We start from the raw sequence: 24,268 nt of genomic DNA, 5'->3' as shown, positions 1-24,268 counted from the left end.
TTCCATAAAAGGGAACATTTCTTATCAACTTGAACTAGCACATCTTACCAATAAGTTCATGGGAGCTTCAGGTACAATTATTTTCAGACGGCTGAACTTCTAACCTCTGTCATGCATTGTTCCTGGTTTAAATATATATTTTCTTTTCCCTTCTAAAAATTTAAGCTTAAATTGCATTTAAGCCTTTGTCACACTCCTGGTTCATGCCATCAGATCATGTTAATAACAAATAGTACACAGGCTCAGAGGAGAGAGTTTCTAGAAATCAGGATGTGAAAACTGAAGACTATGTAAACTTGAGAAGATCTCATCCTCACATGGAAATTTCCAAGCCCTAGTCAGTTGGTGTACTGAGTCAAGGTCCTCAAGTGTTCACCAGTGGAGGATTTGGAGCTGCCACGGTGCTTTTAGGGAAAGAAAACACCAATCAGGTATTCCATTTCAGCAAAAAGGCCACACTCAACCTAGGTATGATTTGATATTTATATTTTAGCTTGTGCCTTATTGGTGCCTTTTATTTTGCCCCTCTATCCTGTCTTCAAATGAAGAGCAAAGCTCATATTGATTAAATTTCTAGGACTGTTAATGCATTTACACAGGTTTAGCACCAAAACTTACAGCAGCAATAGAATAGTCTTCCCTTAGCCACAGGCAGAAGTTCCAAGACCCCCAGGGGTTGCCTGAAAGAGAATAGCACTGAACCCTGTATATACTGTTTTTCCTATACATACATGCCTATGGTTAAGTTTAGTGTATCAATTAGGCACAGTAAGAGAATATCCACATTGCCACATCACTTCTCTGTGCTTTGTGGCCACGTTTTAGTAAAACAAAGTTACTTGAACACAAGGGCTGCAGCACTAAGATGGTGACTCTGATAACTTAGACTGCTGCTGAGTGGCTCATGGCTGGGTGGCGGGCACAGCGTCCATACACTGGACAGAGGAGTGAGTCACGTCCCCGTCAGGACAGCGGGACACTGCCAGATTTCGTCACAAACTTAAAAGTGTTATTTCTAGAATTTTCTATTTAATATCTCAGGCCCCAGTTGACTGCAAATAACTGAAACAACAGGTGAAACCGAGGAAATCTAACCCCTTTAGGTTAGCATGTAATAAAGTAATCTATCATACATTCAAAGAGCTCTTATTTTGAAAATCTTGTTCTTTTGCAGGAACATGATTTTTCCTTGAAATGTTTTATGTATTTAATGAGGGGTTTATTATTTGTGTTGCTTTATCAAAATAAAATCATGAATTTTACTAAATATTATAAAAAGTGAGATAAATTTGTAACAAAAAATAAGAAATATTAAACCTAAGACCAGAACATAGTTTTTACCTTTCAATATAGTTATGAGTGGTTGTCAAAGTTAAATGGATCTCTTATTTTGGATATTAATAACTCTTGAATTATTCAAGAGTATTTTTGTTGTGAGTTAATCTTGTGTGTGTGGTGGTTACTTTTTTGGGTGAAGAGTATGGCAGTAAGGAAGATTTTGGTGTGAGAAATTTTCGCAGTTTTAATTCATACTGTAAGATTAATTACGTACCTTGTTTTTTTTTAGTTGATGATCAGCTGACTGTTCACATAGATGAAGGTGGATGGGCTTGTCTGGTCTGCAAAGAGAAACTCATTATTTGGAAGATTGCTTTGTCACCTATCACTAAGGTAATGATTCTTTAAAGAGGTGGAGGGGGAGAGAGGAGAAAATTCCTAATTGGCTCTGAATTTTTACCCTAACTTTTTAGAGTTGTTGGAAATCTGTAATTTGAATCGACTCAAGCATTATAGATTTGCATTTTTATAGTAATATGAAATACCAAGCATGCATACACTTTTGTGTATTGGGAAAAAAGTTTCTCTCCTTATCATGATTTTAAACAAGATATATTTTATTTACATTTAATAAAGTTAAAGACATTGACATTTTTAATGAATGTCATGCTAGTCACTCTGTGCAGTGAAGTCTAAGACTAAATGCCATCCACATAAACTAATGAACTGAGTTTTGAAGAGGATAGGAATGTGTTGCACTGAATCTACTGAATCATGTGTAAGAAAATAGGAAAGAATTATACCAATTTTTAGAATGCTAACTGAACTCTTCATTGTCAGCTTTTCACACGGGGGCTTTCATTTGTGTGTTCACTGCTGTGCTCTCGGCAGCCTCTTTCTGTGCACTCCAGATCAGGCATACTCTCTTGCAATACTCATGCTCGCTGGGCCTTTGTTCCACTGGGACTCAGGCTCCACCTCACCTAAACTCTTCGCGTGTACTGGTCTCTGTACACCTGCTGTCTGGAAAACCACGTCTGTAGTTAGGGGCGTAGGTGAAGGAGAGGTCCTGCAGTGGCGTCCTGAGTTAGCAGAGGAAGCCTGGTACTGGCCAAGTCTCGGAAATATTTTCTAGGCGACTTTGAATACTTACTCTAGTCATGCCAATTTTAAATGTCAACTCAACAAATCAAGATTAGACTGGGAAAATTCCATAGGAATTCCACACAGTTCTTTCAACAATGGACTTTTTTTTCGTCTGGGAAGAGATTGGAGTAGTTTCTGTTAAGGGTCTGGTCTAGCTGTTAAGTTTTCCTGATTCTGTATCTCTTAAAATATTTTGTTTTAAAATTAGTGAAAATGATGATGGAAGCCTGATCAAAAAGGTGTGAGAAGAAAGTATTTCTAGAATAGTATTTCTAGCAGTGAATTAGAATCTAAAGTATGCAGAGAAAGTGAAGTCAGGTGCATGGTCAAAAATTGGATTTGAAATGAAAAATTTTTTGTTTGGATTTTTTTATAGTTATCTGTTTGCAAAGAACTTCAGCTGCCACCTAGTGATTTCCACTGGAGTGCTGACTTGGTGGCTCTCTCTTACTCTGCTACCTCAGGCGAAGCACATTCTACTCAGGTGGGTGACTTAAATGCTTACTGAAGTACATTTTTTTAAGATAAGGGAGTTGTAAAGTTGGGGAGATCACCCAGTTGGGTTTTGAAACATAGCTGTAAAGCTGCAGAAATCAAGACAGAATGGTTGTGACAGAGGTAGACACACGGGGCACTGGAACAGAACGGTGTAGACATACAGACCCACGCAGAGACGGTGCACTGGTCTTTGACAGGGGTGCAGAAGAAATTCAGTGACGTGGGATGGTCTTCTCATTAAAGGGTGTTGGAACCATCGACCATCTTTAGGAAGAAGAAAAAATTCTTCCTGAACCTCATGGACTTCCCTGGTGGCTCAGACGGTAAAGCGTCTGCCTACAATGCAGGAGACCTGGGTTCGATCCCTGGGTCAGGATGATCCCCTGGAGAAGGAAATGGCAACCAACTCCAGTTCTCTTGCCTGGAAAATCCCATGGACGGAGGAGCCTGGTAGGCTACAGTCCATGGGGTCACAAAGAGTCGGACACAACTGAGCGACTTCACTTCACTTCAAACCTCATGGAAAGATGAACCCCAAATGGATCATAGGTCTAAATGTAAATTGTAAAACTAAAAACTTTTAGAAGAAAACAGGAAAAAAATCATCATGACGTGGGGTTAGTTGAAGAGTTCTTAGAAATGACCAAAAATGTGACTCATAAAAGAAGAAAAATCAATAAATTGGACTTAATCAAAATTTAAAACTTGGCTCTGCCAAAGACCCTGAGAAGAAAATGGAGAGAGAGCTACAGATTGGTAGGAAATACTATAAATCAAACATCCAATAAAGGACTTGTACCCAGAACATAAAATGAATTCTCAAAACTTAGTAAGAAAACAAACAACCCAATTTAAAAAGTAAGGCATAGGACTTGAACACTTTACCAAAGAGAATATAAGGATGTCAAATAGGGGAATGCAGATAAAACAAGTGAGATACCAGTTCACTCTTACTACAGTGGCTGAAATTAAAAGCACTGACACTGCCACCTGCTGGTGAGATGTGGAGCAACTGGAGCCTCATACGTTGCTGATAGGCATGCAGAATGGTGCAGCCACTGATCTTCACTTTCTTAGAAAGTTAAAGTGCCCTTGCCATATGAACCAACAATTCCATTCCTGGCTGTTTATTTTAGAGAAATTAAAGCTTATGTTCACACACACACACACACAAAACAATAGACTAATGTTATAGCACCTTTATTTGTGATAGCCAAAGGTGGAAACAATCTGAATATCCTTTAGCAAGTGAATGGGTAAATAAACTGATTCTTTCATAGGATGAGATACTGCTCAGCAGTAAAAAGACATGAGCTATTAATCCATGAAACAACATGGGTGAATCTCAAAGGCATTGTGCTAAATGAGATAAACCATTGTCAAAAGGTTCTATTCTGTATGATTTCGTTTGTTTGGCATTCTCAGAAAGACAGAACTATAATAATGGAAATGGGGATTGCCAGGGGTGAGGGTAGGGGAGGGTGTGACCAAAGGGAAAGTGTTATGGAGCTTTGGTGCTGATGGACTCTCCTGTATCCTGTTTGTGGTGGGACTTACAGGAGTCTAAAAGTGAAAGTTTTAGTTACTTAGTCATGTCTGACTCTTTGCGACCCCATGGACTGTAGCCACCAGGCTCCTCTGTCCATGGAATTCTCCAAGCAAGAATACTGCAGTGGGTTGCCATTCCCTTCTCCAGAGGATCTTCCCAACCCAGGGATTGAACTTGGGTCTCCCACACTGCAGGTAGATCCTTTACCATCTGACCCACCATGTGTTTTAAAATTCATAGGACTGTAAAAAGTGAAACATTTTGTATGATCTGAAGAGAAACCAGGGTATAAAAATTCATAGAATTATAAAACAGGAGAAAATGTCAATTTTACTGTATGATAATTTTTTCCCCTGATTTCTGTTCATTAGTAGTGCATTGCCCTGATTTCTTTATGTCAGTGTCGTCAGACTACCGCTTTGGGCTCCTTATCTTGTGTTTGCTGAGTGTTATGATCTTGTTTCAGGCTGTTACTGTCATGGTTGCCACCAGAGAAGGATCCATCCGCTATTGGCCAAGCCTTGCGAGTGAAGACACCTACACAGAGACGTTCATAGATCTGGGAGGTGATAAGACCTACAGTTTCCTAACAGCAGTACAGGTATACGATGGATATTCTTTTATATTTATTGGGAAACTGTCATTTGGCTTGGAAATCAGGTTTGGATGACTAAAAATTTGTGATTTTGAGCAGATCATATAGGTAGGGGTGGGAGGAGATCAAAAAAGAGGCAAGGAAAGAATGGCACCCCACTCCAGTACTCTTGGCTGGAGAATCCCATGGATGGAGGACCCTGGTGGGCTGCAGTCCATGGGGTCTCTAAGAGTCGGACACAACTGAGCGACTTCACTTTCACTTCTCACTTTCATGCATTGGAGAAGGAAATGGCAACCCACTCCAGTGTTTTTGCCTGGAGAATCCCAGGGACGGGGGAGCCTGGTGGGCTACCGTCTATGGGGTCTCACAGAGTCGGACACAACTGAAGCGACTTAGCAGCAGCAGCAGCAGCAGGATTTGAGCACTTAAACCGAGGGAAGCCCTTCTTGTAGGACTCTGACCTATCAGTGGAGCATAGTAGCCAGTGGTATTCGTTTCTGTCAGAACCATCTTTAGAGAGTGATTCAGAAACTCTTAGGGGAAGAATGGTTTGCTAATACATATTCTGCTGGTTTACCAAAGAAGTAAAATCTGATTCTTGATTTGTTGAACCTACATAATGTGAACCTATAACTTAAAAATCAGAATTTACAAAAAAATGCAATTAAAAAAATGGCTATGAAGTTTTTCTGTGCAGTATTAAGTGAATGGATCCATAAATAAATGATTTTTTTAGAATAGCACTGTTCTTTTTTTATTCTTTTAGATTTATGTGGAGGTTCCAATGATTTCCCTCAAAGCATATCAAAGTGATTTGTGTTCATTTTCTTTTCTTAGTCTTAAATGCTTAACTGAACTAATTTCACATTTGTTCACAGGGAGGAAGTTTTATTTTATCCTCATCGGGGGGCCAACTAATCCGCCTGATACCTGAAAGTATAGGAAAAATTCATCAGCATATCCTGCCTCAAGGACAAGGCGTGCTTTCAGGAATTGGTCGGAAGGTTTCTTCTCTTCTGGGAATTTTATCTCCTAGTAGTGATCTCATTGTAAGTTGATAAAATAACCTTGTTTTACTAGCTTGTTTCTTAGTGAAATCAGTAAGTTGGCAGTCTCCTATGAAGTTAGCGTTGCCACTGTATGAGCAGTGGTGTCCGTGAGATGAAAACTTTGATCTTTCAGTGAAGCATTCTTATTATGATGATTAGATGAGTTCATACTGACCCTCTTGCATCCTCTGTAACATTAATTATTCTTAAGTTTTATAGATTATCTCATAAGTTCATTTTTTGAATTAAAACTATGATGTAAAGTTATGCATGTGTTTAAGGATTAGTTTTGCTTTCTAGACGTAACCAAAAGTGTGTTTCCACCCCCGAGCCTCCAGCTGTGTGTGTGGATGATGTCTGCTGGGCTCTGCCTCAGACTCTGGAGTAGTGAGTGATGATGCTGGGAACTAACATGTGGGGGCATCTGCTCTGCCAGGTGCCCTGTGTGTGTGATCTCCTGTAATTATTGTGATCTGTAATGTATAGAGCTTCATGTCGCATTTGTGTTAAATAATTGAGGAAATGGCCTCAGTGAGGCTACCAAAATTGCCCAAAGTTCAAAGCTGCTCAGCGACAGATGCATGCCCACACATCTGTGTGAACTAAGAGCACATTCCCCTGACCCCAGCTTTTTTTAAACATTTTATTTTATAGGAGTATAGCTGAGTAACAGTGCTGTGGCAATTTCAGGTGGACAGTAAAGGGACTCAGCCATACGTACACATGTATCCGTTCTCCCGTAGACTCCCCCTGCAACCAGGCTGCCACGTCACACTGAGCAGAGTTCCCTGTGCTATGCAGCAGGTCCCTTTGCATTAGCCCTGTTAAATACTGTGGTACCACATCCTTTATTAAACTGTGCTTTTCCCTCTGATTTCAGATTGCTATCATTATCTGCTTCTTTAAATGGTCTTTGAACCTAAGCCTTAACATATCTAGAAAAAAATTGCTCATATTCTCTTCTCTCCTATTGACTTACAAAACTCATTTTTCTTTTGACCTATTTCTAATGGCACTGTCACCTTTTTTCAGAGACCCAGGTATGAAATCCTGGTGGGGGGGGGGTGGGTGGTGTGTGTGTGTGTGGAGGCAATTAGGGTTTTAGTTCAGCAGTCATGTATACGCAGTTTCTAAGTTGGGGTAGATGTGTTCTTCAGAAGCAAGGAAAATGAAGTGATATAACCATGTGGAACTACACACACCCCTCCAGATTCCTTCTCCTGTAACACAGCTCTCGTGCTCACAAGCTATGGATATTATCTTCTTAGCTTACTTGGTTTACAAACTGACATTCAAGACTGTGCTGTGTGTGAACCTTAGTTTTGCTTCTTTCCTAGCTATAATCCACATTCCAGTTTAGCAGGACTGTGTTTTGTTCTTTAAAGAGTCTCTGACTTTCCTGCCTCCCTACTCTCCCAGGCTCTTCCTGGGCCTTTTGCCTGTGAAAATCCTCCTTACTCTCAAGGTCTATTTCAGAATCACTTCTTCCCTTGAATCCTAAATGGAGAATTCTGCTAGGATTACTAATCAAATAGCTATAAAATATACAATTTTTTAATTTCAGGAAAATCATCATTGACATTAGAATTTAATAATCTATAAACTTTTTTTCTCCTCTCCATACAGCTTTCAAGTGTCCTTTGGGATAGAGAGCGAGCGAGCTTTTATAGCCTGACAAGTTCAAACATCAGTAAATGGGAATTAGATGATTCTTCAGAAAAACAAGCACACAGTTGGGATATAAATAGAGTCCTGAAGGAAAACATTATTGATGCTATCTGGGTAAGGAACAGTAACATTCATCTCTGTCATTTTTATTTATATAAGATTGCTAGTTCCTTTAGTTGTATTTATTAGAACACATTTCAGTGTAATACACCAAGTTTTAGTCATCAGATAAGCTGAGATGGAGTATTCAATCTTTAGAAGTATTGGGACTCACTGGTTTACTTAATTTTTAAAATGCATACATTACTCATTCAATAAGTTTGACTTACTGTGGATGAGGCAGTTTCGTAGGTGCTGGGGATATAAAGGTGAAAAGAAATGATTCTTATACTGAAGGAGCTTACATTGTTGATATTTTCATGTAGGGATCTGAAAGTAACTATGAAGCTATTAAAGAAGGGGTCAACATTCGATATTTGGATTTGAAGCAAAACTGGTAAGCAATTCATTTGTCATGCAGAACATAGGTAGTCGTTTGAAAAAACAGATTGATGTTTGTTATAGAATAATAAGCACCCTTGCTATCTCTTCTTCTGATGTGTCTAACCCTAATCTTATATTATTCCGCCTTATTGAATCACTTTGTCTGGCAGTGCTAATTCATTTCACAAGTGTCGGCAGTTTTCGGCCTTCCACTGAGTGTCCCATTAGCTGTCTGCCCTTGTTAGGGATCATCTGTTCTGCTCGCATAGCTGGAGCTTCTGAGAGCTGCCTGCCCCGCTGCTGGGTGTGTTCCATGCTGTCGTCTTTGCTGACTCAGTGGAGATTCTGGGGGCTCTTCTCCAGTCCTTTTTTTGTTGCTGAAGGAGCTTTAGCCTGAGTTTGTGGCTGTATTGAATAAAGGAAGGATGGATGAGGTTTTGTCCTGGCGGTACAAGTTAGAACTCAGTCATTGTTTATGACTGAGTCACTCAGAGTGAATTTCCTCTTAGAACCAATGCTCTTAGTGGTGCTTAAGATCTCAAGTTAGTCTGATAAAGCTACTTAATCCCATGTTATTGTTTAGCTTTAATATTATGGTCATATAGAACTGAAAAGCCATTTATAATACAGCTTTTGTGATATCGTTTATAATGAATGCCAACATATGATTTGTAATTCTTTAAAACACAGCTTACTGGAAGTTAGGATAATTTTTTTTTTTTTAGGATAATTTTTATGTGTTTTAGAGTAGTTTAGTGGAACAAATTCTACTTGTTTCTTGGCTTACAGTTCTGCTGTTTAATTTTTCTGTCGTGGGCTGTTGAGACTTGTCAGGATCCTTCTTTGTAATTTCTGAAAAACTTCTATGTAAACTATCAAAGAAGTAAAAATAATGTATATGCTTAATTTCCAAAAATATTTTAATTAAATACAGTTTATCTTGTTTTAATTTATCTTTACTGGACCTCCATCATAAGTTTAGAACTGGTACCAGGATGCAGCCAACTGTGGGGAAGAGGATGTGGACATTTTTTCACATGTAATTTTCGGAATGGAGACATAGGTTGAGCACAGAGAAGCATGCATAGGACTTGCTGTGCTGAGGCAGACACAGAATGCTGTCGTGCCAGCATGACTTGATTCTTGTGGGGCCTATGAGATGCAGTTCTCATTCGCCTTCTTGGCCCCCTGCCACCATTGCTCCCAATGATCCAGTCATCACTCTCTGTGTCCTCAAGTTCCACTGACCCTTGTAGACTGTTCCACGTCTGGATAGGTGTCTTCTGTTTAAGAAGCATGTGTCTCCCTCATGCTTGTTGCTCTTCCTTGATCAATTGTTGAAATTTTTACTGATTTGCAAATTAATTATCTTTCTATCATCTTTACTACCCAAAATAGCTTCATGTTATTTTAATCATGAAGTTTTTTTTTTGATAGAGATGTCAAATGAAGCTGATCTAAGCAGCCCTTCCTGAGGAATTCTTTATTAGCTATGTCTCTGGGCCTCATTGGCACCTCTTACCGCACAGCAATCCAGTCTGTGGAGTAACTTCAGTTGACTCACAACAGCATGGCCATCTCTACCTCCCTACCTAGTGCAGAGGAGGGCTCTCAGGACTGAGTTCTCTGTGGCCTTGCTCACTGCCCTCTTAGCTGTCATCCGTGAGCTGTTTAGGTCACTGCCAGTATGTTCCAATTTGGACCAGTGTCCTTGAAGTTTTCGAGGAAATTCAGGTAGAAATGGTAAGAGTTGGGGAGCTGGGAAAAGGAAACAGTGGAGAAGGAAAATGAGAGCTGTATCAGGACTGCTTGATGTGAAGTGCATGTCATCTATTCAGTAGCTTGCTTTATTATTTTTAGTTGTCGGTAGAGAGTGCTTGCCATCCTGTTAATATTTCTGAAACTTGAATGAAAGTTGTTAAAAATGCTACTAAATATTTCAGGAGTTGAGATTAGAGACCATTTAATTTTTTTTTATGTTCGGGGCAACAACTTTGATAGACTTAAGAGGACCACATACATTTTTAAGATGGAAAAAAGTTTGTTTTCACCTATACAGCAGCTTGAATATACAGTAGCAGTTCTATGATTGGTTATTAAAGGTAAAACCAAAATGTTTTTCTTCTGTACAAAAGTAAACTTTAAAAAGCAGATTAGATCAGGGTTAGCAACCTTTTCTGTAAAGGGTCCAAAACTATATTTTTAGGCTTTAGGGACCATGTGGTCTTCGTTTTAGCTATTTTACTCTACCAGTGGTAGTATTAAAGCATCCATAGACAGCACACAGACAAGGGGGCATGGCCGTCTTGCAGGACAGATTTATTTACAGAAACTCATCTGTGGCCAATTTGACCTGAGAGCTGCACTTTACTAATCCCTGTGTTTGATGATTTGTTGGTCTTTTTACGTCAGATTTATTGAGTTATATTTTACATAGGGTAAATATTTTGTACCCTTTTTAGTGTATAATTTGGTGAGTTTTGATGAGTGCATAGTCAGTTAACTACAACCACAATCAAGATACAGAACAATTCTATCACTCCAAAAATTACTTTGAACTCCTTTGTCAGGGGCTTTCTGGGTGGCTTAGGGGTTAAAAAAAAATCTGCCTGCCAGTGCAGGAGATGCAGGAGGCACGAGTTTAATCCCTGAGTTGGGAAGATCCCCTAGAGGAGGAAATGGCAACCCACTGCAGTATTCTTGCCTGGAAAATCCCATGAACAGAGAAACCTGATGGGCTATTGTCTGTAGAGTCACAGAGTCAAACAGGAGTGAGTATGCACGCACACACTCCTTTTTCAACCCCTTCCTTCACTTCCAGCTCCTGGCAACCATTGACGTCTTTTCTGTCCCTATAGTGTAGATGGCATCATACAGTATAAAGCCTATGGAGTCTGGTTTCTTTCACTTAGCATAATGAATTTGATATTCATTCAGTGGTTCCTTCCTTTTTACTGCTGAGTAGCTTTACCAGGATTTGTTTATTCAGCAGTTGAAGGATATTGAGTTGTTTCCATTTTTAGGCAGTTATGAGTAAAATCACTATAAACATTTGTACACAGGTTTTTGTGTGAAGATAAGTTTTTATTTCTCTTAGGTAAATATCTAGGACTGGGCTTGCTAGGTCATATAGAAATGCATGTTTATCTCTTTAAGAAATTGCCAAACTGTTTTCCAAAGAGACAGTATATCTTTCTTTTTCATTGATTAGCGATGGGCTCCTAATTTTGGCAGCAGCATGGCACCTGGCAGACAGCCCCTGCCTTGTCTATTACTCTCTGATAACAGTAGAAGATAATGGCTACCAAATGTCAGATGCAGTGACTGTGGAAGTCACTCAGTATAACCCACCTTTTCAGGTAAGATTTCTGTTTACAAGCTAAATGACCAAGTGACAGTAACTTGCTGAGTTTTTTCTCCCTAACTGTTGCAAGGTCAGATTCTTTGAGATATTCACCTGTAGGGCTTAGAAATATGTTTAATTTAATTTTTAAAAATCTCTTTATTGGGGGACTTTCCTGGTGGTTCAGTGGCTAAGACTCTGTGCTCCCAATGCAGGGGACCCAGGTTCAATCCCTGGTCAGGGAACTAGATCCCTCATCCCACAACTAAGAGTTTGCATGCTGTAATAAAAGATCCCACACGCCCCAACTAAAACCTGGTGCAGTCAAATGTAAATACATTTTTTAAAGTAAAATCCCTTTGTTTATTTATTGTTATTAGCCACGCCGTGCAGCTTGCAGGGTTTTAGTCCCCTGACCATAGATTGAACTTGGGCCCTCAGCAGTTAAAGCAGAGTCCTAGTCCACACTGGGCCACCAGGGAATTCCCAGAAATACGTTTTAAACAACTAGTGTTTAGGCAGTGCATTCTGTTTACCATCTCGTACTCATCCTCTGTTCAGCCTTAGCTAAAGAGAAGTGAGAGTGGGAGCCCTTGACAGTGAGCAGCAGCAGCATGTTTCTCCTGCTGTAGCTCTGAAGGGATTTTCATTTCTGTATTACTGAGTAGAAAGAAAACATTGATGATGAACTGCAGAGTGAAAAATAGGAAGAAACTTGATGGGAATTGGACTTTGGTTTTATGTGCTGTATATTACAGAAAAATGCTCTTTTTGCTCAAATAGGATCATATTTGTAGATAACTGCATTATATATTTATTAAAATTCATGTGAATAGTTAAAAGGAAAGAGTTGTGGACATGAGGGGATGGGGCGGGTGGGGGGGAGTAACGAAAGAATACCATTAAAGCATATACATTACCATATGTAAAATCAGGTAGTCAGTGGGAATTTGCTGTATGACACAGAAAATGCAAATGCTTGAGACAGCCTAGAGGGGTGGGATTGGCTGAGAGGTGGGAGGGAGGTTCAGGAGGGAGGGGGCATATGTATACCTGTGGCTGATTCATGATGATATATGGCAGAATCCGATACAATATTGTAAAGCTTTTATCCTCCAATTAAAAATAAGTAAATTTTTTAAAAAGACAAGCTGTCTAATTTTAAGCTTCTTGATGGCAATTTAACATTGTTTAATAACTGTTTATTTAGGAGAGGCCTACACAAGGTTAACTTCATTTAACCTTGTGCAGCATCTAATTCTATTGAACTTATTCTTAATACAATTTGCATAACTGACTACTGTAAGGAAATCTTAATTTGATCTTTTATTTCAAATAGAAATAAATCTTATGTGTTCTGATTATACAAGAAAAACACACTCAGTGTTAAAATTTTTCACAGACAATGCGAAAGGGATAAAGAAGACAGTTTGAGAATTAAAACATCATGGGATTCCACTTTTATGTTTGTAAAATTCTTTTAATAAACAAAGTATCCTTTTGAGCTTTTGCTAATTTTATGACTTACTAAGTCTTATTTCTATTTCTCTAATTTCATTTATGAACAAATTATCTCAGTTTTCTTGTGCTTGATATCTGGACAGTGAAGAAAGAAACAGTATTTATCAGGGATTGTTTTAAAAGTATCTCTAAATTCTAAAATAATGAACTGATTTTATTTTTTCTCATGTTTGTTAATAGGCTTTTTAGTTGAAATCTTACCACCATGGAAACATTTTCAAACTTTGCTAGTTATTTGCAACTCAGCAAATGATTTCTCTGATTGATGTTTATAAACTTATTTCTGTCATGTTTTGTAAATCATCTCAGCTAATTTTAACGAGGAAAATCAGTGAATTATTTTATCATTTTTATGAGATAGTGTACAAAAGTATGAATTATGAAGTCATACAAAAGTATTTTTTGTTTCAATTCTTATTAAATACAATCTTTAATTTTCAGTCTGAAGACTTGACTATATGTCGGTTGATGGTCCCAAACTTTTCAAACCAGACTGCCTGTCTATATACTGAAAATGCTGTCTACATGTGCTCCACAGGAACTGGGAAGTTTTCTCTTCCTCAGGAGAAAATTGTTTTTAATACACAAGGTGGGTAATCAGTTTTAGAAAGTAGGATTAGGAACTCATTAGTCATTCTGAGAAGTTTTTGTTCTCTTTGCATAAGCTTTGCTTCAAATGTGATACCTGTGATGATTCAGTACCATACCTATAGTAGCTGGTCAGTAAGAGTGACTTATTCTGAGTTGATATTCTTTAAACAAGTTTGTTCAGACCCCTGGGTGAGAAGAGTCCCAGGCACTGGACTCATGCAAGGGGGCTGTGGTGGGCGGCGGGGGAGGGAGGTGTTGGGGGAAGCCAACCAGGAGTAGGAAAAACAAGCAGATAGTATTTATCTGAAGGGGCAAAGGACAAAATCCAGGTGAGCAGCAGCATGGCACCTTGATTGTCTGGTCCCAGCCCCAGAGCCTTGACTGGTTGGGTGGGATGCTGTTAAGGCTGCAGGCAAACTTAGACTTTTCCTTGCCCCGCTGTTGGCTTACTCAGTAAGTCAGAGTAGGACTGACGAGCTGTTGCTCTGTGTTTTGCAGACGGGACGATTTTCTTGTTTGGCTCACTGTACTCACTGCTTTTGCACAGCACCATGGAGGACTCAGCCTGCCTCTGCAGATAGCGAGGAGCCTTGACTTGATGCAGGGTTATAACTGGGTTCAGAGTAGGAGTAACACAGTAAAGGGCTGTCAGCAGGATCTTCTGCTTAGGGAAGTAGATTTAGGAGGGTATTGTTTGGTAATATGTATTTGATTGCGTATTTTCCTTTCTCTTAGGAGACAGTATTTTAGGAGCTGGTTCCTGCGGGGGTATACCTATCCTTTTTTCTAGAAACAGTGGATTGGTGTCTATTACTTCAAGGGAAAATGTGTCCATATTAGCAGAAGATCTTGAAGATTCCCTAGCATCTTCAGTTGCTGGACCAGGCAATGAGGTAACATGGTTTCATAATTTTTTTTTTTTTAAATATAGTTGATTTTGCTGTAGTTGTGTAGTTGCTAAGTCATGTCAGACTCTTGGCGACCCTATGAACTGTAACCTTCCAGGCTCCTCTGTCCATGGGATTTCCTAGGCAAGAATACTGGAGTGGGTTGCCATTTCCTTCTCCAGAGGATCTTCTCCACCCAGGGATCAAACCCACGTCTCTCACATTGCAGGCAGATTCTTTACCACTGAGCTACCAAGGAAGCCTGTTACAAAGGATTTAAACATTTTTATTGGACTATTTCCCACAAATGTTTGAAAGTCATACAGTTTTAAGAGTTATGATGAAGACGTTAGTTCTTTTCTCTCTCTCATTTCCTTTGTCCTCTTATTCAGAAGCAACTACTTTTAAGTCTCTTAGGTGTTTTTATTTTTTTGATGTTTTCCTCCATATTTCTAAGTAATATGTGTATATCACTGTCTCTCATTCATTATTTTTCATCATCTGTAGACCTCCTGTTATTGAAGATGAGGACTTGGGGTAACTTACACTCCTCTGCCTTGCCTTTATCATTCCAGTATACATTTGTTCCATTCTAATGGCAGTGTGAATGTTGTTTTACAGTCCAGAGTGTAGTATGCTGATTATATTTATTTAGTGTACAACTTCATGTGATGCTTAGAGTGGACTAATTGTATATTTGCTTACTTTTGCCTGATATCAGGTTTAATCTCCCAACATGTTCCAGCAGCTCTGTAGATGTCTTTCTCTCTAGCTTTGCCCAGTCACATGTAGAAACCCTGTGCCTGCTGTCTGTTCCTTGTCCTTGGGATCTGTTGCCACACCGCTCGAGTTTGCCTGGTCTCCTCCCCACTCTCACTTGGGGCTCTTCCCTCTGCTTTCCATCTTTGTGTAGCTGGAACCACAGATGTATGGGGGGTTTTTCTTCTTGGTATTCTGGGATGATTTTTGAGGGGAGAGTGGGGTAAAAACTGTCATTTTTTTCGCTGTCATCTTGAAGCTCATAATCTGTGAGATTTTTATCCTTCTTTTAAGCATTAATACCGTTTTGAGTAATTTCTGTTTGAAGAATACATAAAGTATATAGACTTTTTGTGTAATTCAAAATGAAAATGATTTAGTAACAGTTTCAACAGAAAGTAACTTTTTGAAAAACTTTCATTATTTTGTAATCATGTAGTTTTCACAATCCTGCGATATGTTCTGAAGCTATCTTAACAGTATTCCATTTCTTTTAAATTTCTGTAAGTTTTTCTTTAAGCTTGAAATCAACCATTATGATTACAAATATACTCTGTGATGTAAGGGTAAGCCTATCCAAAGGTTGTGTTGTGATGAAATCCTCAAATAATTTTACTCACAATATAATTCCTGAATTATATGTACATTTTCTGTAGGACTTTAATTAATCATTTGATGTTCCCATAAATGTCTTAAGTATATAAGTCATTGATACAGAGAGTGTGGCAAACAGTTTGTGTGTCTGTGTTGTTTTCCTCATACCTTGGTCTAATTTTTTTTGTAGTAACTAAGAATATTCTTATACCTTCAACTCTAAACTATAGTTTATTATTTTACAGAGTGTGGTTTTTGATACTTCTACCAAGAATGAAACTATTGCCCAGGAAGATAAAACCAAATTGCTCAAAGCTGCTTTTTTGCAATTCTGCAGGTATAACAAGTTTTTAAAATTATGGCTCTTTTGATGTCCAAGGACACTTTACTGACATTTGCTACTTACTTGTTGACTAGTGGGAGTGAGTTGAAGGAATGATGCCGTCACCTAGATGTTTTTCTGAGCTTGGTACTTGAACAACCTCTGGCTCTGATTTTGGTAGCCAGGGGAGGGTTCCAGCCCGGCTGGGAAGAGCGTGACGTAACACAGCCCTGGCGCGTGTTGCAGCAGTGTAGCACCAGAAGTGGGAGTTGCAAAGGTAGCTTGTGAGCGTCTTTTATGTAGGATGTGAAGGCAGTGAAGTTTCATACAAAAGGTCATCCTAGCTGTTGTGAAGTGTTGGCCTGGTGGTCGAGTTTTGTACTGTTGCAATCACCACAGAACTCTCTGGCTTACTTAATATAGCTTCTGGTCCTGCAGTTCGGCTGTTCGGGGTTACGCTGGGGGTGGCAGTTTTCTTGGTCCTGCCTGAGCTCGTGCATGGTCTGAGGTCAGTAGCCAGCTGTCTGGCTACACTTGCCCACGTTTTGGGGGCCCTGACTGGTCAGCTCCATCTGCCTCACATGGTGTCTCTTCATCTAGCAGGCTGCCCTGGCCTCTCTCAAGCCTCAGGGTTCCGGGAGCAGGAGGGAGCAAGCATTGCTACATAAGTGCTCCTCAAGTCTCTATCTGGTCATGTTTACTAATATCCCAGGGGCCCTGGCGAGGTCCGGGGGAGCCCCCCAGGGGAGGGCGCTCACAAGAGGGTATGCACAGGGTAGAGCAGACAACTGCACTCGCTCCATCACACTTGCTGACTGGGTACAGTCATCTCTGCTTGTCCCCCACACACATTCTGCATAGTATGTGTCTGGTACCTTCCTTAAATGTTGTGCATTCCATTTATGTTGGAAGTAACACTCAGGAAAATTGTGATCCAGCCGTTGCTCTGCCCCTAGTTAGCTGTGTGAGACTGGACAGACCGCTTATCGTTTCTGGGATTCTGGTTCAGCAAATCTTTGTTTTTAAGAGACATTCATACTGTACTGCCTCCATTCCCCTCACTCTCAGCTCATGGTCCCGTAACTCCACTCCTAGTGGTATCTGATGCACGGAGGCGCCCTCTCACACAGGGGCGTCAGCTTGAAAGGGGCGGTGCGCTCATGTCTGGAAAGATCTGGGCCGTTGTAGTGACGGTCTGCTAAGCTTAGTTTCTTGTCCAGAGGAGGGCACCATTAGGTCAGTTTTTGATTTCTGTTTTTATATAATATTCTTTTAATCTTGTTTTATTGCATAGTGTTCAATCTGACTACCAAGATTTGGATAATACTATGATTTTATCTTGTATAATTTTATCCTTTAATTAACAGCTCTGACAGTCTTGTCTCATCTCAACATTTATATGGTAATAGAGTCATTGTACTAGTTTCCTGTGCCTGCTGTAATAAATTGGCACAAACTGGGTGGCTTAAAGCAATAGAAATTTATTCTGTCACAGGTCTGGAGGCCTGGTGTCCAAGATGAAGGTACCAGCAGGGCCAGCTCCCTCTGAGACTCTGGGCCAGGACCATTGTTTGCCCTTCCCTGGCTCCTCGGGGCTGCTGGCCACTGGCTCTCTGGGCCACGTCTGCACCCCTCACTTGTCTCCACTGTCACCCGTGGCTGTCTTCCCTGAGCACCTGTCCTCACGCGTCCTGGTAATGACACCAGTCATTGGATTTAGGGCCACCCCAATCCAGGATGACCTCATCGTAACTCAGCTGATCATATCTTCAGAAACCTCGTATCCAATAAGGTTACATGCTGAGTTTCTGAGTGTACTTGGATTTGGGGAAACACCATTCAACCCAGCATAGTCATTTCTAAATGTTTTACTGGAGAAGATGATTAAGTACAAAAGGGGTCCCTGACCTTAAGTGCTGATAAGTGTAGTAACCTTAGGACTGGTGTTATTGGGCTTCTAACACAACTGTGCCTTCTACTTATACTGTTTAGCATGAAGTACCATGAGGTTAACAAGTAATCATTTCTGGGATGGTATCAGCCAATAGTCTTTAAAAAATTAAGACTTTTCACAAATGAAATTATGATACCTTTAAAGCAGCATTTCTCAGTCTTCTCACTATTGACCTTTGAGGCCAGATAATTTTTGTTGTGGGGCTGTCCTGTGAATTGTAGAGTGTTTAGCAGCATCTCTGGCCTCTTCCCTTTTGATGCTGGTAGCATGCTTTTCCCCCAGTCTGACAACCAGGATTATTTCCATGTCTTCTCCAAATATTACTCTTTCTTTCCTAGCCTATGTTCCAGCCACATTCAGTTGTTTAGACTCATCTTTACATATCAGATCTAACCAGTGGCCAGAATTTCCCTCTTGTATCTCTTTCTCAAAGCTGTCTAGCTGTCTACCTCCTTCTCTGCTGCAGCTATGGCTAGTGGAAACTACTGTCCTCTCTTGCCTGGATAAATTTCTGCAGTAACTTCCTCACTGTATTTTTATCCCTCATGTCTGATCTCCCATCTCCATAGCATAGTTAGAATGATCTTTTAAAACTGGAACAAATCACATTTCCTTCTAAGCTCACACTCTGTCACATGTTTTCTGAGACCTGTACACTGTCCTTCAGTTACTGGTGTTCCTGAGAGGTCTGCGCTGGACCCTTCTTCCCTCTCTCCTCTCTGGGTGATTGCCATTCCCCAGGCCTTCACTTCTCTTGACGCAGGCGTGCCGGGTCCTGTCTCTGCCGCTGTGTCTCCCTCCTGCAGTCACCCCAGCCTTCCTGCACCTTCTCCTGCAAGAAGGCTCCCTGCCCCGCTGGTGGTTTGTGTTTCTCCTCCGTGTGCTCTGTGGCCCTCTGTTAGTTTCCGACTATATGTGTGTCACTGCCTGCTTGTCTTACTCCTCCTGCCACTGTAGACTTTGTGAAGTCTTGGGATGGTATTCTGATGTTTTGTTTATTGTTCTGTCTCCGGAGCCTGCATATTGTAAATGTTCAGCATATATTTGTTGAATTAAGGAATGGATAATTGTTGTCTCCCTTTTAAATAAATGTTATTAAAAGTGATAAACTTTGGGCTAACATATGGGATTTTAACTTCACAATTAACTTTCATGGTGAATTTAGTACTTTGAGTTGTAATACTTTTGTTTCCTAATTTTATTTCAGAAAAGATTTAGGTCATGCTCAAATGATAGTTGATGAGCTGTTTTGCTCTCACTCTGATTTGGACTCCGATTGTGAGCTAGACAAAGCTGTCACCCAAATCAGCGTGGACCTGCTGGATGACTACCCAGCTTCCGATCCGCGATGGGCTGAGTCTGTGCCTGAGGGTAGGAGCATCTGAAGTGTAATGTTGCAGGGAGGTTTGTTTCGAGAAGAATATTCTGCTTTTTTTGTTCAGGCATTTCTTGGTGCATATTTTTTTTTTATTTTATGAAACAATTTAGTATTAATTCAGTATTTTGTAAAAGGTTGTAACTTTACTTATAGCAGATTTTAAAAAGGACTCAGTGCAGGTAGTTCCCTGGTGGTCTAGTGGTTAGGATTCAAGAGTGTTCACTGCCATGGCCTCATTCAGTCCCTGGTGAGGGAACTGAGATCCTGCCAGCCATGCAGCACACCCAAAATAAGGAACAGCAACAACAAAAACCCTACCTCATCTATTTTACTTACATAAACACACACATACACACAGAAAGGGCTCAGAACAGATCTGCATAGTAGAACAGAAACGGAGGAAACATTGGAGCAAATCCTATATGTTGTCTGAAGTAGATTAATTAGCTCTACTTAGCTTTGTCAGCATTTTATTTCTAAAAGGAAATTGGTGGCATAGGTAAACATTTGGCAGTTACCGGAGAAGGCAATGGCACCCCACTCCAGTACTGTTGCCTGGAAAATCCGATGGATGGAGGGGCCTGGTAGGCTGCAGTCCATGGGGTCGCTAAGTCGGACACGACTGAGCGACTTCACTTTCACTTTCCACTTTCATGCATTGGAGAAGGAGATGGCAGCCCACTCCAGTATTCTTGCCTGGAGAATCCCAGGGATGGGGGAGCCTGTTGGGCTGCCGTCTATGGGGTTGCACAGGGTCGGACACGACTGAAGCGACTTAGCAGCAGCAGCCCCAAATTAAATGATAATTTTAGTGTAACTCCTGAATTTGGCCAATAGAAATTATATGTTTTTCTAACAGCAGCAGTGATCAAACCTTGGCCTGTAGAAATGGGCAATGTTCTGCCCTGGGTCTTCTCCAGATTGTTCCTCTTACCCTCCAGGCAGCATTGGGCTACCCGTTGGTTCCCAAGGACCATGGAACTGTCTCAAGAATCCTTTCTCTCCCTAATTTCCTACCTAGTAAGTAGCAATAGGCTCCTTGGAGACTTGGGAAGGAAACAGCAGTGCTCACCTTCTTTGACTGTTTTGAACTGTCAGGCTTAGAATAATACAAAGTGATGAAGCCAATAGTAATATATTTCTTTTTGAATAACTGTGGTATGAATTTTATCAAAGCCCCAAAGGTTTCCTATAGATTTTGAACCTCTTGGGTAATGTAATTAATAATCGCATTGAAAGGTCAGTTCTTTCCTTTTGTACAGATTTTTCTCACTTTTAGTAGCAGTAGTTGTTGTCAAGCCACTTGTGTCAAGCCACGTTGTGTCACGTGTTTGTCTTGTTATTGTTTCACCAGAAGCACCTGGGTTCAGCAACACATCCTTGATTATTCTCCACCAGCTAGAAGACAAGATGAAAGCCCACTCTTTCCTTATGGACTTCATCCACCAAGTAAGCATCCCAGTTGCTGTGAACCCTGAATGGCTGGACTCCTGACTTTGCTGTGCCTTCTGTGGCTCTCTCATGACAGCAGGAGACCCTTTCTTGCTAATTCTGAGGTGTTTCATTGGGTGGGACATGACTGCTGTTGTCCATTTTCTTTGCTGACTTAAGTAAATAATTCCAGGGCTGGTAGGGACCTGTTACTGCAAGAATCAAAGCTGCATTGAAATAAGATGAAAAGGAGAAAAATAGTATACTTCAGCAAAAATGTTATTTTAACTTTTCTTGTTACATTTTATGACACCCTGCTTTTCCTTCAGTTGTACTGTGTACTTTTATGTAAAGTTTAGGTTTTCCTGAGTTGATTTTGTATCGTTAGTGAAGAATCTGAAGGCGATGACAGGTTTTTCTAATATGTAGATGTTTAATTTCGAGGTGCCATTAGCATCAAGTACTCATTTAAAGTATTCCTCTTTTTTTAAGGGAGAGGGAAATTCCCATTTATATTGTGCCCAAAATTAGACAGTGTTTTTGTTGCTAGACAGAGTTGTTACATAAAATCACCCATCCTTGCCTTGTTGATCAATTGTGTCTCCAAGGCATAATCCAGAAAAGTTAGATTATTCCCATTTTTCTGTGTTTTTCTCCCACATTAGAAACACCTCTGCTAAAAAGACTGCAGTCAGCTCCGTAACAGAGCACTCTGTAGTGGTGGCAGCCTCAGTCCCCAGCAACTGCTGAGTAATTGAAATTGCTGCTGCAGCTGAGGAACTGAAGGTTTTTTTTAATTGACTAACATTTCAGTCACGACTTTGTTGAATAATGGCTACCTTATTGGACAGTGTGGTTCTAGAGGATTCCAGAAATGTCTTGGTTGTTTCTAATCCTGCATACCGCTTCACTTTTAATGCACGGTTTGGCTCCTGTCTGCTCTTACTGTCGTGACAAGACAACTTTATTTAGTCATTGAGTTCTTCCTTTTCTTAGTATTTTAGGTGGGCTACAGATCAATGGGAAAAAAAACATTTTCTCCTGATGTAATTGTCAAGTGTATCAGTTAACTATTAATACATAACAAACACCCCAGGATGTACTAAGTTGAAACAACTCAGTGGGTTTGACAGGTAGTCCTGCTGACTTCCATGGGCCCCTTCCTTGAACCACATTTGGGGTTGACTGATCTGGCACGTCCCCAGGTGTCTTGCCTGACTGGCAGGCAGTGCTGTTCAATCTGCTGGGGCCTCTTGGTTCCCTCCTACCTAGTCTCATCCTCCTCTAGGCTGGACTGGCCTCCTATGCCAGTGCTCTCCTTCAGGGAGCACTCTGAGGAGGTGAACTTAAGGCTGTAGGTTTCAGGCATCACATATTGTCGTTTCCACCAAAGTGTCATTGGTCAAAATAAGTCACAAAGCTAGGCCAGAATAAAGGGATTGGGAAATTGATTCTGCTTGTAGATGGGAGAAGTGGCAAGGTCATGTTGCCAAAGAGTGGGCTTGTTGGCATGGGAGGAGTCCGTGGCCCTAACACGCTACACTAAGGGAGCGCTTAGTTCTTGGAGGGCGGGAACAGTGGAGCTGGAGCTGGTGCGGCCGCTCTTGTCACAGCCTCCCTGGGCTCAGACCCTTGTGGAGTCGCACAGCTGCTGGCAGCAGTGTCTGTTGCAAAGGAATGTCTGTCCAGATCTAAAAATCCCACTCTGCCTACACCTTTATATTTCCTTAAATATTGAGAGCTTATTTCATTGAAAGATTTGCATTAATAATCAGGGAAAATGTACAACTACATACTTGTGTCTACAGAAATAGTTTTAAATATAAACTCTCCTTCTTGAGGCAGAAATAGGCATCAAGTAAAGAGACAGCTGATGCAGAGGGTTAGAGACCCCATCCTCCCCCTGGCTTTAGGGTTCTGGAACATGAAGACTGCTGAGTTTCTAGTTCCAAAGGTCTGGAGTTGAGGGGAGTTGATTAATGTAGGTAGAAAAGAACAATTTTATAATTCTTTGATAACCATAAGCAATCATTTGAGGAGTAAGGTAGGCAGAGACAACAGTAGTTGACAGAATCTCTGGGGTCACTGTAATCTTAGAAAAGAAACACCTGTACTTTCTTATAGGTGTAAATTGCCCTGGCTGGTTGCGTGTGTGTGCGTGTGTGTGTGTGTGTGTAACAGCCCCAAAGACAGACAGCAGGAGATTTTTCTGGGGGAGACTGGGGCCAGCCTCTCTGTGCCCACTGTGCTTCTGGTGGAAATACGACTGCATCCTCCTCTGTTTTACTTTGAATGCTCTCTAAGAACACATGTTCGTCTTTCCACAAGGTCGGCCTCTTTAGACGTCTCAGCACTTTTCCAGTGAGAGGGATGCCAATGGCCACGCGGCTACTGCTCTGTGAGCATGCCGAGAAGCTGGCTGCCGCCATCATCCTCAAGAACCACCACTCGAGGCTTCCTGACCTCATGAACACAGTGATCCTGATGGCTTTGAACAAGAGGGACTGTGACGTCCCGTCCAACCTGACCCCTGCAGATGTCTTCTTTAGAGAGGTGAGATGAGCCCCCTCCTCCCCTTAGCATGACTCTGGAGCACTGCCATTTACTGAATGGACCCCCAGCAAGGAGAGGGTTGAGGACAGACGATCTCGTGGAGTTTTGAATTGAACTCCATGTTTTCTGGTTAAATTATCACTCAGAAGCATCACTCACTGATCACTTTCCCTGTAAATGAGAGCTTGGGAAGTTGATGACAAAGTCCTCTCTGTCATGTCTGATGTTGTCTTTGTGCTTCTCCACACCCCTCTTGACTCTGCCCTGGAGGGTGCCTCCACAGTGGGCTCCCCTGCCCCTCCATTTCTCTTGGCTCTGATGGAGCGGCAGCACCATCGGGTCAGAGCTTGGAGCATTGTCCCCACCTTCCTTCCTTGCTGCTTCTGCCTGTTTGTTGTGCCTGCTGTTGGACCAGCCTCCTCTTTGGCTGCCCTCTTTGTGTGTCCAGCAACTGCTCCATCCCAGTGCCCCTTCAGGCCTGGAGCGAGTCGTGGCTGTCCTGTCTGGGTGGCCTTACTCCTGCCCATTGCTTTGTAGATAGTCCCTTCTCTAAACTCTTCTCAGCCGCCTGCTAGGATCCTGCTCTGCATCTTTTTTTTGACTGTGCTGAGTCTTCATTGCTGTGTGTGAGCTTTTCTTGTTGTGGAGCACAGGCGCTGGACGCGA

The 24,268-nt window shown here is 41.1% G+C and overlaps 1 protein-coding gene across 1 annotated transcript in view; it reads left to right on the top strand.

The window, feature by feature from the left end:
* Positions 1-24,268, top strand: part of NUP133 (nucleoporin 133) — a 55,674-nt gene that overhangs the window by 5,364 nt on the left and 26,042 nt on the right. The window contains exons 3-15 of the mRNA XM_005896705.3: positions 1,568-1,671; positions 2,801-2,908; positions 4,938-5,072; positions 5,948-6,118; positions 7,745-7,900; positions 8,212-8,282; positions 11,481-11,628; positions 13,575-13,722; positions 14,460-14,617; positions 16,210-16,301; positions 19,448-19,611; positions 20,973-21,067; positions 23,378-23,602. Of these exons, the coding sequence (XP_005896767.2) occupies positions 1,568-1,671; positions 2,801-2,908; positions 4,938-5,072; positions 5,948-6,118; positions 7,745-7,900; positions 8,212-8,282; positions 11,481-11,628; positions 13,575-13,722; positions 14,460-14,617; positions 16,210-16,301; positions 19,448-19,611; positions 20,973-21,067; positions 23,378-23,602 (1,775 nt within the window). The remainder of the gene's footprint in view (positions 1-1,567; positions 1,672-2,800; positions 2,909-4,937; positions 5,073-5,947; positions 6,119-7,744; positions 7,901-8,211; positions 8,283-11,480; positions 11,629-13,574; positions 13,723-14,459; positions 14,618-16,209; positions 16,302-19,447; positions 19,612-20,972; positions 21,068-23,377; positions 23,603-24,268) is intronic.

Source organism: Bos mutus, chromosome 28 (assembly GCF_027580195.1).
Source record: "Bos mutus isolate GX-2022 chromosome 28, NWIPB_WYAK_1.1, whole genome shotgun sequence".
NCBI classification, from domain to species: Eukaryota; Metazoa; Chordata; class Mammalia; order Artiodactyla; family Bovidae; genus Bos; species Bos mutus.
The sequence above is the reverse complement of the archived record's forward strand: the minus strand, read 5'-3'. Positions and strand labels throughout refer to the sequence as shown.